This window comes from Micropterus salmoides, unplaced genomic scaffold (genome assembly GCF_014851395.1).
Source record: "Micropterus salmoides isolate LMB-PRFRI ecotype aquatic unplaced genomic scaffold, ASM1485139v1 Ms_hic_scaffold_11, whole genome shotgun sequence".
NCBI classification, from domain to species: Eukaryota; Metazoa; Chordata; class Actinopteri; order Centrarchiformes; family Centrarchidae; genus Micropterus; species Micropterus salmoides.
Genome location: NW_024040152.1, coordinates 1,925,591 through 1,943,119, shown reverse-complemented (window position 1 = coordinate 1,943,119; position 17,529 = coordinate 1,925,591). Strand labels below are relative to the sequence as shown.

At 41.6% G+C, this 17,529-nt stretch overlaps 1 protein-coding gene across 1 annotated transcript; it reads right to left on the bottom strand.

The window, feature by feature from the left end:
- Window positions 1-323: 323 nt before the first annotated feature.
- Window positions 324-16,562, bottom strand: kcnv1 (potassium voltage-gated channel modifier subfamily V member 1). Its single transcript, XM_038710372.1, has 4 exons — window positions 16,373-16,562; window positions 10,648-10,983; window positions 9,655-10,316; window positions 324-4,727 (listed from the first exon to the last, which is right to left on the bottom strand). Exons 2-4 carry the CDS (start codon window positions 10,953-10,955, stop codon window positions 4,201-4,203), a joined length of 1,497 nt encoding a protein of 498 aa, XP_038566300.1. The 5' UTR covers window positions 10,956-10,983; window positions 16,373-16,562; the 3' UTR covers window positions 324-4,200.
- Window positions 16,563-17,529: the final 967 nt, after the last annotated feature.

Here is a 17,529-nt window from a genome sequence, read left to right as displayed (position 1 = left end):
AGAGGAGAGAGCGATAAAATCTGTGGTTCTCCTGTGAAAATCGGGAGGGTTAGAAAGTATGCGAATGACAGCATGCTGCATGTGACGTAGTATTATTCTTCTGCACATGTGGATCTCTTTCAGGCTGTGGCCAATTCACAGTGGAGTCTGATGTGGGCCACATTTAGAAAATAATCTTCAAAAAAATGTACCTGGGAAATAAATCGGCCTGCAGAGTGAACGTAGCCATGGATTCCAGTTACTTTCAGTATTTCTCTGCATCCAATGGAATTACTCGCTTTTTCTTCCTACACACACAAAGAACGCTACAATCAGACTTCCTAAGAGTTTATTATGTTTCTGCCAAGATGCACACAAACGTCCAACTTACACAGAGAATTATAATCACAGAGGAACCAACATGTACACCTGCCAAATCGCAACTACACATTACGTGGACCTGAGCGTCAAGCAAGCCGATTGGTTTATCAGGTCAAGTTGTACATTACATTAAGTGGAAAAGAATCTGCCGAGCAAACATTTCAAATGACCCCAAACTGCACTCAGAAAGTAGAAATTGACAGGTGCGTTTCAAATGTTACTTACTAAATATAATTAATAAGTATAGTTATTACTGTTTATTTTTACTGTTATTCATTTCTATGTTTTGTATAAACAGGTCAACTCATGTTACATCATAACAGAATAATAAATTCACTTGAAATCTTTCATCTGCCAAAGCTCCACACTGAACTGTTGAGATGTGATGAAAATGCAGCCTTTTAAAACACGTTTGTGACACAAAAAGAGCAACAAGATGAATTGTTCAGAATCTTAAAATCTACCTTTTAAACCTACATTTGACCACAGACCAGGACCCCTGTAGCGGGGCCGGTTACTTATTAAAATACCTGGTAGAGCCACAAATTCAACACAGAAAAGTGTGTTTTGCTGCATTTGAGACCTGCTTCTTTTTTCCCTTGTTCAAAGCTCCTTCCATTCTTTTCATTATCGATTAATCTGCATATTATTTTCTTGTTGAATCTATTAGTTGTTCAATCTATAAAGCATCAAAACAGAAGAACACGTTCTCATTTCCAACTCGTCACATATGGACAATTGGTCAAGACCCATTGGTGTCGCTTTTTAACGCCCTGGGTAACCTTTATGGTAGTTTGTGCACGTGTTGGGCTCCACAGTCAAGTTAGCAATTAAAAAACATATGCAACGTCCAGTAGAGCTGAACAATTAATCAAAATTTTACACAATGCGGCCTACTGCAATATTTGTTAACAGTGATATCAGCTGCTCACCAGCTCTTCGAGTGACCTGGTAGCTGAACTGTTACAGTAAGTAAGTAAGTAAGTAAAATTTATTTATATAGCACTTTTCACAGATAAAATCACAAGGTGCTTCTCAATATAACAACAAAATACAGTTCTAGCTAGACACCAGAAACACATTGACAGACAACTTTAAAACCAAGCTTAATGTTTAACAAACGCCTGTTTGAATAACAGAGTCTTCAGCTGCTTTTTAAAAGAAACAACACAGTTGCATAACGAAGTGGGGAGTGCATTCCACAACCTGGGTGCAGCTGCTTGGAAAGACCGGTCTCCTCTGGTCTTAAAGTGGGTACGGGGAACTACCAACAGCCTCTGATATAATGACCTTAGGTTATGGGGGGGGGGTATGTTGCTGTAACAGGTCGAAGATGTAAGAGGTTTGACCATGTAATGCTCTAAAAGTAAGGACCAAGATTTTAAAATGGATTCTAAAATGAACTGGCAGCCAGTGAAGGGATGATAGGACTGGAGTAATGTGCGCTCTTCTGCTTGTATGTGTTAAGAGTCTAGCAGCTGAGTTATGGACAGCTTGGAGGCGAGTGAGTTCTTTATTACTCATGCATGTAAAAAGACTCTTACAATAATCTAAACGGGAGGATATGAAGGCGTGGATGATCATCTCTAATTCTATCTTTGACACCATTGATCTTAGTTTGGATAAGTTCCTTAGTTGGAAGAAACAGTTTTTAATTAGTTGGTTGAAATGATGCGCTAGGGACATCGCTGAATCAAAGACATCACCTAGGTTCCTGAGGCTCGGTTTCACAGACGAGCCCAGGTCACCCAAATACTGCTTGATCAAAGGGGTAATGCTATCAGGTGCAATAATTAATGTCTCTGTCTTATCTGTGTTCAGTTGCAAAGCGTTCTCATTCAGCCACTGCTTGATGTTGCTCAAACAGTTTGCTAGGACGGATAATTTATGGAGATCTGTGGCCTTAAATGAGCAGTACAGCTGAATATCATCTGCATAAAGGAGGTAAGATATATCGCTGAACTGTCTGATAATTTGTCCAAGAGAGAGAATGTACAGGAGAAATAAGATAGGTCCCAGGACGGACCCTTGGGGTACCCCATATCACAACACTGCTTTATCCGACAACTTCTGCCAGACAGATAAGATGAAAACCATTTTAAGACAGATCCAGACATCCCTGCCAGCTCGTGAAGTCTTTTTAGCATGATATTGAGATCAACAGTATCGAAAGCTGAGGAAAGGTCTAATAGGACCAAGACTGTGCATTTTCCAGAATCAGCGGCCATCATAATATCGCTGGAGATTTTAAGTAAAGAGGTTTCAGTAGAGTGTTTTTTGCGGAACCCAGACTGAAATTTGTCAAATAATTCATGGGTCTCAAGGAAGGTAGTCAGTTGGACTGCTACTATTTTTTCAAGAATTTTTGACACAAACGAGAGTTTTGAAATGGGCCTATAGTTCTTAGGGTCTGATGGGTCCAGGTTAGACTTTTTAAGTACTGGTTCAATGATTGCATGGTTAAAGGAGATGGGGACAATGCCAGTTTGAAGTGAGATTTTAAGCATGTTCACAATACTAGGGCCAATTGAATCAAAAGCTTGTATAAAGAGCACAGTAGGGAGGACATCCGTAGAACAGGAGGAAGGTTTCAGTTCCAGCAGGCGTTTGATGTCATGCAGTGATACTGGGTTAAAAGAGGACCAAGAATAAGAGGGGGGTGGGTCACAGAGCAGGATTGGAAGGAGTTTGGGAGACATTTGCCCTGATATCTGCAATCCTATTTACGAAAAAATTCAGAAACTCATTGCTGTCAGTTTTACAAAATACAGCAGCTTCAGGGATAGATGGGGAGACAATAGCGTGAATGGTGTCAAACAATATTTTGGGGGTTTTCTTATTTGTCGCTATTAGGTTGGCTGGGTTCTTGTGTTCTTCAGCAACTCATTTAGTGAAGCGATTTGGTCCTTGAGGTGTAGTCTATGGACCTCAAGTTTCCATTTTTCCACAGACGCTCCACCATGCGACAGCTTCTCTTCATAGATTGTATGGCTTCGTTCATCCAGGGGCACTGCTTTTTGTGAACAGTCTTGGTAGGATTGACAGGTGCCACTTTATCTAAAATTTCTGTGCATTGGTTGTTAAAAGAATAAATAAAAACATCCACATCCTGGCATCCCAACAACATACCGGATTCAAACAGAGCAGTGAACTTCTTGGTGACATCCTTATTTATGATATGTCTTTGGGCCCTGGGTCTCAGGGGCAACGGGGCCAATGGGAAGTTAAGATGAAAGAATACACTGTGGTCACTCACATGTACGTCTTCTACACAGACATTTTCTATCTGGAGGCCAAGTGAGAAAACTAGGTCCAGGGTGTGGCCCTTAATATGTGTGGGCCCTGAGACATGTTGAATAAAGTTAAAAGCATCAGTGATGGATAAAAGATCTGACATTGTCAACATGTAAATTAAAATCTCCAACTACTAGAACCTTCTCTAATTTAATTATAGTAGATAAGAAGTTGGTGAAGTCTATGAGGAATGCACCTGCGGGGCCAGGGGGACGGTAAACTAGCACACAGTAAAACATATCCTTTGAACCTATTTTAATTGTCTGTGACTCAAAAGAGGGGAAACTTTCAGAACAAATTGTTCTGCATAGGAATCTGTCCCGATACAAAGTGGCCAGACCTCCACCACGACGTGCAGGTCACATCACTCTCATCTTTTGACTTTTGACTGAACTTTTGAGTATTCTCAGGAATTCTTTTGATCCACTCGGTGCCTGACTCATGAACCCTTCAACCGCTGACTCTTGTGAGGTTGTAAATTCCCCCTCTGCAGGGCAGTCACTTCAACCATCAGGTCTGGGCCAGTCTGAGTTTCGTCTCCTGGTTCTACCACCACAGTTCTTCCCCTCCGCTGCTCCGGGTGCTCGCCCTCTCTCGCCCATGCAGCTTCAACATCTCCAGGACACTCCGGGCGTAAGCGTCCCTCAGGTTCACGCCTCCTCGCACTCCTCCCACGCCCGCCCCCCCCACCGAGCCACGGGCCAGCCTCTTCAGCATCTCGCCGTGCCGCGCCGCCGCCTCCCTCATCTTCAGGGTGAAGTAGCAGGCGGAGAAGCGCTCGTTGATGATGGCGATGGGGAGCGCCAGGATCAGGATCCCAGACAGGATGCAGAGGAAGGCCAGCACCTTCCCCACAGCTGTGTCGGGCCGGATGTCTCCGTAGCCGACCGTGGTCATGGAGGTGGTCGCCCACCACCAGGCGGCCGGCACGCTGCTGAAGGTGGTGGCAGGAGAGTCGTGCTCCAGAGTGAAGATGACCGTGGCGAAGATGGAGATGCCGACACCGAGGAAGAGGAGCAGGAGGCCAACCTCCTCGTAGCACTGAGCGATGGTCAACCCCAGAGACTTTAGGCCTGGACAGAAATGAGGACAGAGGAATGTTTTAGAAACACATCACGTACACTTTCCATCCTGGCTGAGCATTTTACAGATGATACAGTAGATTGATTTAAAAGTGTGAACTGCTTGAAATAGAGCAGACACTGGGTGGCTTTCAAAATAAGTCTGCTGTAAGATTAAGTCGACGTGGATGCACATTTAAAAATTGTAGTTGGAACGTTTTCACCAGATTCAGTATTTACCTCTTCGTTTCCAGTCTAAATATTGTGTATAATAATTTCATTTTCATTTCAGTAAACTGTATCCAAATGAAAATGTGATTCCTAAATTAAAGTTTTCATTCAAATGTCTCTATTTTCTTTTTGGAAACTACAATTATTTGTTAAGTGAAAGTCGTATGTTGACTCACGTTTTGACTCACAGCAGTAGTCTGTGTCCGCAGTTTGTCTGATTATCTAATTTAGGAAATGATCTCTTATTTCTCTCCATCTTCTGTGAGTGACAGCGTGTGATCATCTCTTCATTGGGTTCTGTTTTTTTTACTCTGAGTGAGTCTGAGGACCTAAGCTGAAAATAAGGAGTGGCAGAAAGAGGAACCAATTTATAAATACACCCACGTGTGAGCCGCTCACAGGGCCGACGTTCACACCCCAGAATGACTTGTCATCTCGCTATTCTCCTCCGAGAGAAAAAGAAATGAGCTTTGGTGTCGAGTTTAAGAAGGATTTCAAATGAGCTCATAAAGTACTGAAGACTAACGAGGATTGTTTTCTGTTGTAGAAAGCTGCTTCTGTACATTTGCAAAGATTTAAGAAAGTTTGCTTTCACTCAATACTCACAGCAGAGTTTAAACCATAAAAGTCACTGTGTTTCATGTATTTAAACAGAATAACAGTATGTCCGTTTCACTGATGGGTTAATCAGAGCTGCCTGAAGTTTGTCCCTATGGGCTCCTGTACATCTGACTAGATATCAGCCTCTTCTCTCTCTTTTATTAAGGGGTAACTTCAGTGTTTTTTTTAAGTAACCTCGACCTTATTTTCCCATGCTTTTGTGATTGGCCTTTTATTGTGGCCAGCCTAAGGCACACCTGTGCAATCCCCATGCTATCTGACCAGCATCTTGATATGCCACACCTGTGAGGTGGATACATCATTTCAGCAAAAGGAGAAGTGCTCACTAACACAGATTTTGACAGATTTGTGAACAATATTTGAGAGAAACAGGCCTTTTGTGAACATAGAGAAAGTCTTAGATCTTTGAGTTCAGCTCACGATGAATGGGGGCAAAAACAAAAGTGTTGCGTTTTTTAACGTAATTTTGTTCAGTGTACTAAATTAGTTTACTTGAATTAATAGTTCAGGTGTTCCAAATGAACACAGAACAGGAATAATCTGTTATTTCTTGAAATATGTTCCAGGGGAGTTAACAGTAACTCTGTGTTTAAAAACCATAGCCTGCAGTATATTGATGTTTTTCAGGCCAAAATGAAAATGAGAGGCTTTGGTTTGAAAAGATTAAAGCAAACTGACCCATTTAGATAATAATGCCCAATTTAAATCTTTGCAAAAGTAAATTGTCAAGGTAAAGGTCAAGCATGACGGATGGTCAAACAGCATCTGTGAATCTTAATCTGACTTATTCAAACTGCAAGAGACTCATATCTTCTGAAATTTAGTTGCACTGAACAAGGACTCTGGAGTTTGTCCCTTGTTGCATTATTATGTTAGGAAGGGATCTCAGAGGATGAATGAACAAACATACGCCATGCTAGCGCTGTATTAAGAAAGACTGGATCCTGGTGTAACCTATTTTTCCCTCTTTCCTCTCACCCTCCCTTCTCTTTTCCTCTTTTCGTCTTTCTCCCTCCCTCCTCCCAATCCCGTTCATGTTCTATTTCATTATTCATGAGTCCAGGGATGATCATCCTTCCCAGAATCACCCAGATCAAAGCACTCACACGTCCCAGTCTGACACATAAAACATAATCACGCTCAAGTCTCTCTGAGGGAATTTGCTAAAATATGAATCAATATTCCTCAGAAAACCTCCCGGCTGTAATCTCACAGCAGCAGCTTCTCACCGAGGAGAATTTCCATTCCCTTTTCTCTCTCTGGCTGTTAGCATTGTGTACTTGAAATCCCCTGACAGGCTGGAAACACATGTGTCGTCTCCTTCAGCTGCTGCTGATCATGTGCCCATGAACAAAGCACTTCACCTGCTCAAACAAAGCTGCGTCTATGAGTGTTTATCTGAATGTTTATTTTTCTGGAATCTATTTTTAAAAGTGATCCATATATCATTCTTATTTATCCTTAAAATCACAGTCTGTAAAGATGGTGGTGTTTGCACCTTCACATGATGTTTTCTTTTCTAAACCTCAATATCCCTTAAAGGGAAGACATAGGTGTTCTGCTAAAAATGCTGTTTCAGAAGCAGTGGCGGCTCCTGCCAAATCTCTCGGGGGGGGGCAGCAGTCTGGAGTAGAAAACAAGTAATGCAGTAATGTAATAATGTCACATATACTGTATATGAAGGTGGATCAAACATAGCTATTTAAATGTTTAATAAAGTACAGAAGAGCATAGTATTTATTTTCATTCTTTACACACATTACAGAAGACTAATAAGGTTAGCAAAGAGTTGTACAACCTCTTAAATGTTCTCCACTTATTATCCTGTAGTTACACAGTAACATTAGGGGTATGGGCTGTATTGAAAGTATCCGTTGTTCTCCCATGCTCTGTAATGACACATTAACAACGAGCTATTTGCTGTTCTCCCATTCTTCCTCTGTATTTACACTTCAACAACAAGGCATCTAAGGGGAAATATAAAAAGGTGTTTATTGTTTTGGTTTATTTTCTGTTACTCTCTTTTTTCTTTTTATCCTCCTCTGGCAGAGATGCCAAGTAATTTAACATAATTGCATGCCATGTAATTTATATGTAGCTTTGGCAATATTGTTATACATTCATGCCAATAAAGCTGATTTGTCATGGGTAGGCTGAGTACAGACTGAGGTGAGTACACAAACGCAGAGCAAAGGAGAGGAGGTAGAAGTTCAAAATAAAGTTTATTTAAGCAAACTAAACACGTGGAATACGTGGAAGCTCAGAGCAAAAATCCAAGCGGAGCAGAATCCAGAACAGAGATAAATCCAACAAAGAGTAACACTCAATACTGACAACAGACCTTAATGACAGATACAGAACTGACAAATAAATAAACTCACAGAGAAACTCAGGACAGGATCGTGACATGATTTGAATTTGAATTTGATGCCTGTGGTTTCTGGCAATAAAAGAAAATAAAACATCAAATAATTGTTACTGGTTAAGTGCAGTAAAGTTAACTTTAAACTGACTACACTACTACACAAAAAAAACATGGCTTGATAACAATCACATTTGACATAGCATAAAATTCTAAAAATAACTATTAAGATTTTCTTTTTATGTTCACAATTATTAGCTTAAGCCTATAACATTTTAAACTGCATAAATTAGCCTAGTGGCTAGCGGACGTTTCCTCTCCTCATAGCTTAACAACTTACGTGTATTATTTTTACTATGTTTTACTCACCGCTGGTAAAGTCGTTGCATTTCCCGACACAACACCACAGATGAATTTTCAGCCTGAACGTATGTTTTGGTGAAACAGCAGCTGATCGTAGTGACAACAACAAGCTGGAGAACTGCCCAGTTGTTTTCAGGTGGCAGAAGCGTAGCTCTGCTGCTGGGTGCATGACGTAAGCGCAAGCCCTCCTGGAAGCCATACAGATTGCATTGCAGCGCCCGCAGTTCGAAAAAACTGTCTTAACATGAAAAAACTGTCTTAACAAAAAGATTTTCAACCAGAAGCAACGTTGATTAGACAACAATATTCAGAAACTGCAAACGGCAAACTGTCTGTCAAAAACAGTCACAGCTACAGTGTGGTAGAAAGAGTGAGAAAAATCGTCTGTCTTGCCTGATGTGGTGGTGTATTGCCCGATTGCCCTAATTAACAAACCACCCCCTGCTCAGAAGGTGTCTAACAGAACAGCGAGGCATCGAGTGGTGTTTTAAACGTTTCAAATGATCTTTTCCTGTCTCCTAAGATACCTTCAAACTGCCCCCGGCCTTTCTGTGTGGAGTTTGCATGTTCTCCCGGTGTCTGCGTGGGTTCTCTCCGGCTGCTCCAGCTTCCTCCCACCATCCAAAGACATGCAGGCTAGGTTGATTGGTGTCCCTAAATTGTCCTTAGGTGTGGATGTGAGCATGAGTGGTTGTTTGTCTATGTGTGGCCCTGCGATGGACTGGCGACCTGTCCAGGGTGTACCCCGCCTTTCGCCCGATGTAAGCTGTGATTGGCTCCAGCCCCCCCGCGACCCTGTACGCAGGATAAGCGGTTGACGATGGATGGATGGGTGGATGATATTGATTTACTTGAGTATTTTCTTTTCACGTCACTTCCTATGTTTAAGTTCACTGTTTAGGTTTGTGTAAGAAAACTAATATTGCCATTAAATAATGTCTGACTATTTCACAAAGCTCTGGTATCCTGCAGTTTGTGTCAAACTGTATTGCAACGGTTACTGAAACTGGATATGGCACAGCCCCACCTAAAACATTTTTCACCAGCCGCCACTGCAACCAAGTTTGTTTAGTATGATTTCTGAGGCTTCTGAGAGCCATAAGACTTTTCAATAGCTAGCTAGCTGACACTAAGTCTAGCAACTGAAAGCCAGAAGAGACACAAGAGTGCTACATTGCTATAAATGCTGCCCTAATAGGCTGTTCGAAACCAGTGTTCTTGGAAAATGCCTTCACTCCAAAGTTATGCCTTCTGACATCTGCATATTATGGCATTGAGGCATCGAGGCAACTGCCTTCTGTTAAGAACAGAGCCATAGAATAACTAAAATGTATTTTTCGACAATACTAAAGTAGCATTTACCTGTCGAGTGTCGTCCCAGTTTCAACATTCGGAGCGACCTCAGGAGTCGGAGGACCTGCACCACGCGGCCCATGTTCTCCAGCTCTGTGCTCCCTCCATGGAGGCTCTCCACCACCAGCGTCACATAGAACGGCAGGATGGCCAGCAGGTCGATCATGTTGGGAATACTCCGACTGAAGCGGCACTTATCCCTCACGCAGAGGAACCGAAGTGCCAGCTCACCCGTGAACCAAACCACGCACACATACTCCAGCGCATCGAACAGCAGCGGTGCACCGACGCCGCTCACACCGAAGTCCTCCCCAACGTCCAGCGAGATGAGCACCATGTTGATAACCGACACCACCACAAAGAAGACAGAGAGGGAGCCAAAGGTGCGAGCAGCGCGTGATGATTCTGGTTTCTCCAGCAGGTCCCACAGGCGGCGACGGAGAGCCGGACAGGCGGCACCCACAAAATCCTCATCATCGTCGTGGGCCTCAAACTCTCGATATACGTCGAAGGTCTCCTTCTGCTCCTTGCGGCGGTAGTAACGTTCGCGGCAGCAGGGGTTGATGCAAAGCTCGTCGATGCCCCAATACTCAATCTCCTGCAGGAAGGACATCTCACATAGCTCCTCCCTCACATGCAGGTGACCCGTCCGGTAGTAGTTCATCACATACCTGTCAGGACAAATACACAAACAGGTATTCTGTCAGGAGGGACATTAAAAGGGGCATTCTGGGGGGTTTTTTCTGTTATTTCTTTCGTTACGGTACAACCCAGGGCGGTTTATTTCAATAAGTCTACAAGAAGCTCTACAGTATCTCTCCATCCTTTTTGGGGGAATGAGGAAAAAGAAAATTGGTCACACCTTCAGTTTCAATATAATCTCATAGGGTGTTGTTTTATTTTGATACTTTAATACCCAATTTGAGTACGATACAATCAGATCAGGCTTAGTAGAAATGTTTGACCTTGTTTATAATTGCATATTTTATCGGCACCACCTACTGGAAGGTCTGCGCGTTCCGATCAAAGAAGAACTCATTCTCCAGGAGGTCGGCATCGTCGCAGAGCTCCAGCGCTGAGTCTCGGCTGCAGCAGGCTAGTTTCCCCAGCCGGGTCTCCGGGTAGGACGCCAGCAGCTCCTGCGACAGCACGTAACGACTTCCCCCAACATTGATGATGAAGAAGTCAAGATGGTCTCTGGAGCAGGACGCCGTCGTCTCACTGAAGAATACACTGGAGTCGAGAGACACCGGGGAGGCACCCTCGCTGTAGAGCTCCGCCCTCGCCACTGAGCAGGAGAGCAGGCTCATGGTGGAGGAGGAGGGAGGCCGGGAGGAGCTAGGAAATGCAGAAGCCAAGTACTCCATCAGTTTTAAACTTTGTGAATACAGCAAACCTTAAAGCTGCAATAAATTATTGTTTTACCTCAAGGGGGCAGAAGAACTCTACTACAAGCCGTAACTCAAAATGTCTGGATGTATTATTACCTTATAACATTGTTGTGGCTGACATGTTAGCTGCCTTCATCCCATAGAGTTGTGTTTATGTCACCCGATGAATAATCACTCACCTCTGACTTTGTGTTGGGTCACCACTAGCTAGCATTTTATTTTGAAAGTCTAACCGGACGTTGCATATGTAATGTGTGGCGTGGCGTATTTGTTGTTGCTAAGCGTTGCTAGCTTGACCGTGAAGACTTCAACGTCAAAAATGTATGCAAAAGGGGTGCCCAGGGCGACAAAGGGCCTTGACCAGGTGCCAATATGTGATGAATCAGGAGTGAGAATGTGTTGGTGTGTCTTAGCTAGGAGGTTCCAACGCCTAAACTGACACCCTGAGCATCACAAGACAAAAATATTGTGCTCTGTTACATCTCTCCCTAAAGAATATTCCATAATCTTGCCTTTCTGTTTTTTTTAACACTTCTTGTCACTTAGATTCCACAGCTACAGTACTTTTATTTTTTTATTGTTTCCTAAATATTTGTCCCTTTAAATTTTTTTCATGTCTTCTTGTAAAGCACATGTAGATTTTAAGATGAGAAAAGTACACTGCAGTATATGAATCAGCAATAGTGTTAGTAGTAGTAGTATTGAAGTACTGCTCTTGCAAGATGTCTTTCACTTAACCTCAGTTAAAACAGCACAGAAAGAATGAATCAAAGAGAATAAAGAAGAACAGACAAAAATAGTAGGACAAGAGATAAAAGACAGATCGACAAAATGAGTGGTAGAACTGAAAGAGACGAAGCCTCTGGTTGTGTCCTACTTATAGCAGATCTCTGGCTGCAGCGATATTTAAATATTTTATTTAAATATTTTATTTAAATATTTTATCTGGCTTACCTAATTAATACAATCTAATCCTGTGATCATTCATTCCCTTTTGCTAGGTGCCTCTGTCTCACTCTGTCATCTCACAAATTCTTAACACTGAATTTTACATGAAGCCATTTCAGCTGTGAGTCTGTGTTGGGATGAGCAGCAAAGGGAAAAAAAAAAGGGTCCCTCTGCAGTGACAGGATGGAAGTGAACTGATGTTGGTATTATACATATTCATTCTCTCATGGTCCCCGAGTGAGCTGCTGTCAGGGGCCCAGAATTTGTAGCTGCTGCGTTGGAAGCCTTTGAGTCAGTTACTCCAAAACATGAAATATGCAGCAGCTGTTCTGATGTTTGAAAAATATATAGTGTGAAACTCAGACTGCAAGCCTTAATGCTCAATTCCGATTTTTTTCCCAAGATCCAATTTTTGTTTGACAGTTCACATCATTGCTTAAATGTGCCACATATCAGACTCCAGTTGGAACTGTCCACGGCCTGAAAGTGACCTGCATGCGTAGAAGAATAACACGAGGTCACACGCAGCAGAATGCTGTTGCAGGCTACAGAAGTAAACACGGCGCAACAGAGGTAAGCTCACGTTAGCTCATGGGAGACTCCCCTATTTCGTTGTCATCTCATGGGTTACATTTCTCCCAAATTATGACAAGTGTTCACAACTTTCTGTTTGTTTCACCACGGTTTCTGGAGATGGACAAAGCATCTGACCCACAATTCACTACCCCTCTCTCTCTCTCTCTCCCCACGTGCCAAAAAGCATGCACATAACTCAGGAAAGAGCTCGCAAGGTGTAAGAAAGGGAATTAGTAAGCAGATGGTAGCAAGTTAAAGGAGGAAGAGACCCCCATGTTTAATTATGGCTTTTGAAGAGCTTTTTCATTCACCGCGGCTCCGTCCACAGCAGAACAGCTGCTCTAGAGTGACTTCAAAGTCGCATCAATTCCGACCTGAGTATCCAGACCAAGCGGAAAGCCTCAGATCTGATATGTGAATCCAATAAAGTCCCTTAAACCTGCATTCTAATAAATGGCCAGCAGGGGGCAACTCTTCTGGTTGCAAAAAGAAGTCCAGCTCCACTTGAAATAATGGTAAAGTGAGGCTACTTCTCAGCTGATTTATTCCCTCAGTAAACACTTTCCTAATGAGTTTATGGTCTCAGTCACTAGTTTCAAGACTTCTTCAACACAGCATGATGTTCATTTAGTAAATTATAGTGGTCCCACTTATAGGAAAATAGACCAGAAAGCATAGTATGCTTCAGGGCGGGACTATCTATGATTGGTCGTTACAATGGTGACCTGTCAATCAGGCTAGAGTGACTCGTACCCACGGCACTCTGTAAATTTAACCAGCACCATTGAAAAAGCTTATTAGGAGTTGGCTGTTCACTTTCTCTGGTGAGTACATTTAGTTTGGACAAAATTGTCAGCCCTTGTAGCTCCACCGTCTCGTCCAAATATGGTCACGTCCGGTGCCGCTGGTTGCAAAAACTCAACATGGCGGCGCCCTATCGGCCAAACTCAAGGCTTCAAAATGGCAGTCCACAAAACAACGGGTGACGTCACGATGACTACGTCCGTTTCTTATATATAGTCTATGGTCTAGACTCAGGTCGCATTTAAAAAGATCCGATCTGTATCGGATTTTGACTACATAAAAGTGGCCCAAATCTGAACTGGAAAAGATCAGATTCCATGTGACTTGGCCTGTTCACACTGTCATAAAAAGATCAGATCTGAGTCCCATATGGGCAAATAAATTGGATTAGGGTCACTTTGTCCTGCAGTCTGAATGCAGCCTTAGAAAACGCTTTGACATGAATGATATCAACAACTAGCAGTAAACCAAACAACAACAACAACAACTACATGAGCACACAGATATCAATAAATGCCAATAAGTGTGCAAGGTGTTGCAATCAATTACTGACTGATATTGCAAATGTGATATCAGAGGGAATAATCATTTTTATATAATTAATTTCATTTTTCAATGATTAAGGTGTGCTTTTTGCAAGGATCTGTACCAAACAAAGATGTTTTCTGAAGTCTGTAGAATATCATTTTAAGGCCAGGACATCTCTGCAGCATGACAATATTTAATTTAAAATAAGATTTTGACACACATTTTGCCTTTAACAAATATTGCACCTCCTGCAATTTCAATAAGATTGTAATAAGATTTCAATTAATTGTTCAGCCCTACAATCAATGTCTACAAAAAAGGGTAACGAATCCCCAAATAAGTTAAGACGCACTTGCTGCATAACAGCTTGCGTCAACAACACTATAAGGACCTGCAGCTTATTTTTACTTTAAGTCAATTTTCCTCTCGTTTAACGCCAGTAACTACCGTGATCTTGTGTTGGGCTCTGAGCACAACCAAAAAGCAGGTGAGATACACTCACTACTGCACCTGAACACATCATGTGTAGAATTAGATAGAGCAAACAACAAAGTTGCGTTCTATATTGTTATTTAGGCACTTTTAGTGCGCTTGGGTAGAAGAAATGGTGCAACGTTAAGTTGCAGAGAAGTTACAGGACTAATTTTAAAATCTTTCTTTTAACTTTCAAATGTCTTAATGGATTGGCGATCCCTGTTGTCTCCCTGAATCAAATGTTATTACTGTACTTTTCTCTCCTTTCTTTTCTTTTCGCTCCTCTGACTCTGTTCGCTTTTTGGTTTTTTTTCTCTCTCTTGGGAAAGTTATTATCCCAGTAGATTTTTATTATCATTATATATCATATATTCTATGATATACTGTATGATTTATTGCTGTACGTTTACCTTGTAAAGCACCTTGGTTGTTTTAAGTGTGCTACATAAATAAAGTTAATATTGATATTGTAACAACCTTTAGTTAGTGTCCTTTAAGCAGGAATAGTAGATCAAGTCTGTGCTGGATAGAGCTGAGATGTGTCTTTAGATAAGAATCAGCTGCCATGATGTTGTAATTCATGTTTCTCCTGCCCCCTGGACTTGTGAGTACATTGTTAGGTTTTCTCAAGAGAGTCAGTGGAACACAAGTAAAAATTAAAATACAGAACAGGCAGATTGATGCCTCATTTTTCACTGCATGGCACGGCTCGACTCTCTTGGGATTGCTCTTTTTTGGTTTTCCATTGGTATACTTTTTTAGGTATCACCTCAGCTGAGGTTCCAAGTGAGCGGAGCTGATACTAAAAGGTGGCCTTAAAACACTTCAGACTTCTGATTGGTCAGAGACGGGACACAAACTCGTCATTTTCAAATAATCAAGCTACAATTGTTTAATTCACTCGGCCCAGATTAAAATAAATAACAGCCTTCAAAACCAAGCTGTGGTCAATGGATGAAATGCAGATGTTGCTCTGTTCGGGTGCAGGAAGAGGCGGTAAAATCAGAGATGTCCACTCAGAAACATTTTACGTGATCTAAATCAGCTTGAATTCCACTGGCAGTAAAATTAGACTTGGGATCATAAAGTCCCTGAAGTGTGTAAACTGATATGTAGCTACTGATGTCAAAACCCTTCAAAGCATCAGTGGAATCTGTGGAAATACAGTACATTTCATACTAAAATGTATTACCAACCAGTTAAGTACATGTTTTAAGATCTGACATGTAAAGAAACACTGAACAAATGACAGGAAGTACATTTTTCCTTCTTTTGCTTAAGGGAAATGACACATCTCTTGAGCTGTTTTTAACCAGTTAATCTTGTCATATTTTAACTTAAAAAAACAAATGTGTTGTGGTGATTGAAAGTGAATTATTAAAAGTGCTGCCAAACCCTTCAAGCAAAACACATGAACATGCAGAGTAGATCATATGTGACATGAATTAATGTTATGCATAAAACATTATGTGTGTATGGTTGGATGAAATGTCATAGCTAGAGGAACTGTCTCTCCAATTGTGTGATGTTTATTTGATGTAATTAAACTCATGGCAACAAACCTTTGTGTCATGAAGCTCTTTTTAATTGGTCTAAATTAACCGATATAAATGAAGTTTTAAAAGGTTAAAAAAGACCCCCCAAAATACCTTTCATATTAAAATTATTATAGAATGAATCTTCTGCTGAGATTTATCCAAAGATGTTTAATGTTTTAAAACAATTTCATTATTTAATTGCTCTGTTTTAAGAAATTATTCCTCTCTCCATCACTTTAACATCCACTGAGACATTTTTTTAGGATCTTTGTAACTGTAAAATGTTAGTTTTTCTTAAATGTGTCCTGCTGCTCAGATGTTTTCACATCCAATTAAATGACTTCTCACTGAACTTATTTCTAATCAAGGCAACAACACTAATGAATATATTTGGTCATAGTCAGTCATTTTGTTTGCATTAAGCTGACTTACATTTTGCAAACATATCTAAAACAAGGTGGATCTTACCTGATCTAACTGAAGAGGTTGTTGAACATCTCTGTTTGATGAGCACTCCAAATCTTCACGAATCCTCCTACAAAGTAAAATCCAACGCAAATATGTTTTCTAGAAATGATCACATGATGACAGAAACGGAGAAAGTTACACGTGTATCCTCAAATGCAGAGAAAAGTCTCAGAGTGACCGCGGGAGGAAGCAGCTCCGGCTCTCTGCGCGCTGATGAACAGAGCGGTGGAATGTATGAGAGGTGATTAATGACACACAGGAGGAGGGAGGGAGGGAGGGAGGGAGGTGCAAGAGGGTTCAAAATGGCATTGCAGTGAATTTCTGAATGGGCGAGTAGAGGCTACTGGCTTTAAATCGAGCATGTTTGCTACTGATCCTCTCTTTTCCACTGTTGTTTGCAAACCAATAAATCACAATCAACAGTCAAATAGCCACACAATGCTCAGGCGACACCGACAGAGTGCTGCAGCTGATCTGCAGCTCTTGTTGGCTGGAAATGTTTTAATAATCTTCCAAACTGTTTTGTGTTGCTTTCTCTGTGCTGGAGTTATTTCAAGAACTTTATGGCTTTATCCAGTTTGTTATTAAATTTGTAAAAATCTTTTTGTTGCTTTCTGCAATTGGTGTTTTCCTCTGCTGTTTCCTGTTGTCCCCACACCCCATCCCTGTTCTCTTGCAGGTGTTGTCCTTTCTCTGTGCTGTCTGTTTGTGCCCCCCATCACCATGTCTGCCCCCCTGTCCGGCCTGGTGACAAATCACTTTGAATAAATAATAAAACAGACAAAGTTATTAATACTCTCTTGTTAAAGTAAAATCTGTCTGGCACAACATAGTATCCAGCTCCTCATACTCTATAACGGGCTGCAATGTTCTTAAAAGTGGCGTGCTATGTACACGCTATTCCATAATATCACATTGGCTTTCGAGGTGACTGCAGCTGACTTGAAATTCAAACCTGAGCTGCCAGGAACTGCAGGTTTGCAGTACAAAAACACTGCTGCTGTCAAGTCGACACGTTCCATTTCCCGCACAGTGCGTGAGCTTAGAACAATGGCTGATCTTGCAGCATTTGCAAAAGCAAATTTGCCAATAAGGCAAAAGGTTGTTCCCACTTGGTGCTGCCAGAGAAAAGCAGCTACGGTCGCCAGACTTAGAAA

What these genes read in the sequence shown, in the direction of transcription:
- kcnv1 (XM_038710372.1), bottom strand. Translation starts at nt 10,955, where the DNA reads ATGAGCCTGCTCTCCTGCTCAGTGGCGAGGGCGGAGCTCTACAGCGAG. An exon ending in CGGAACGCGCAGACCTTCCA is followed by an intron (nt 10,317 to 10,647) that starts GTAGGTGGTGCC and finishes TTGTCCTGACAG; the next exon opens with GTATGTGATGAACTACTACC. An exon ending in ACTGGGACGACACTCGACAG is followed by an intron (nt 4,728 to 9,654) that starts GTAAATGCTACT and finishes ATTTCTGTCCAG; the next exon opens with GCCTAAAGTCTCTGGGGTTG.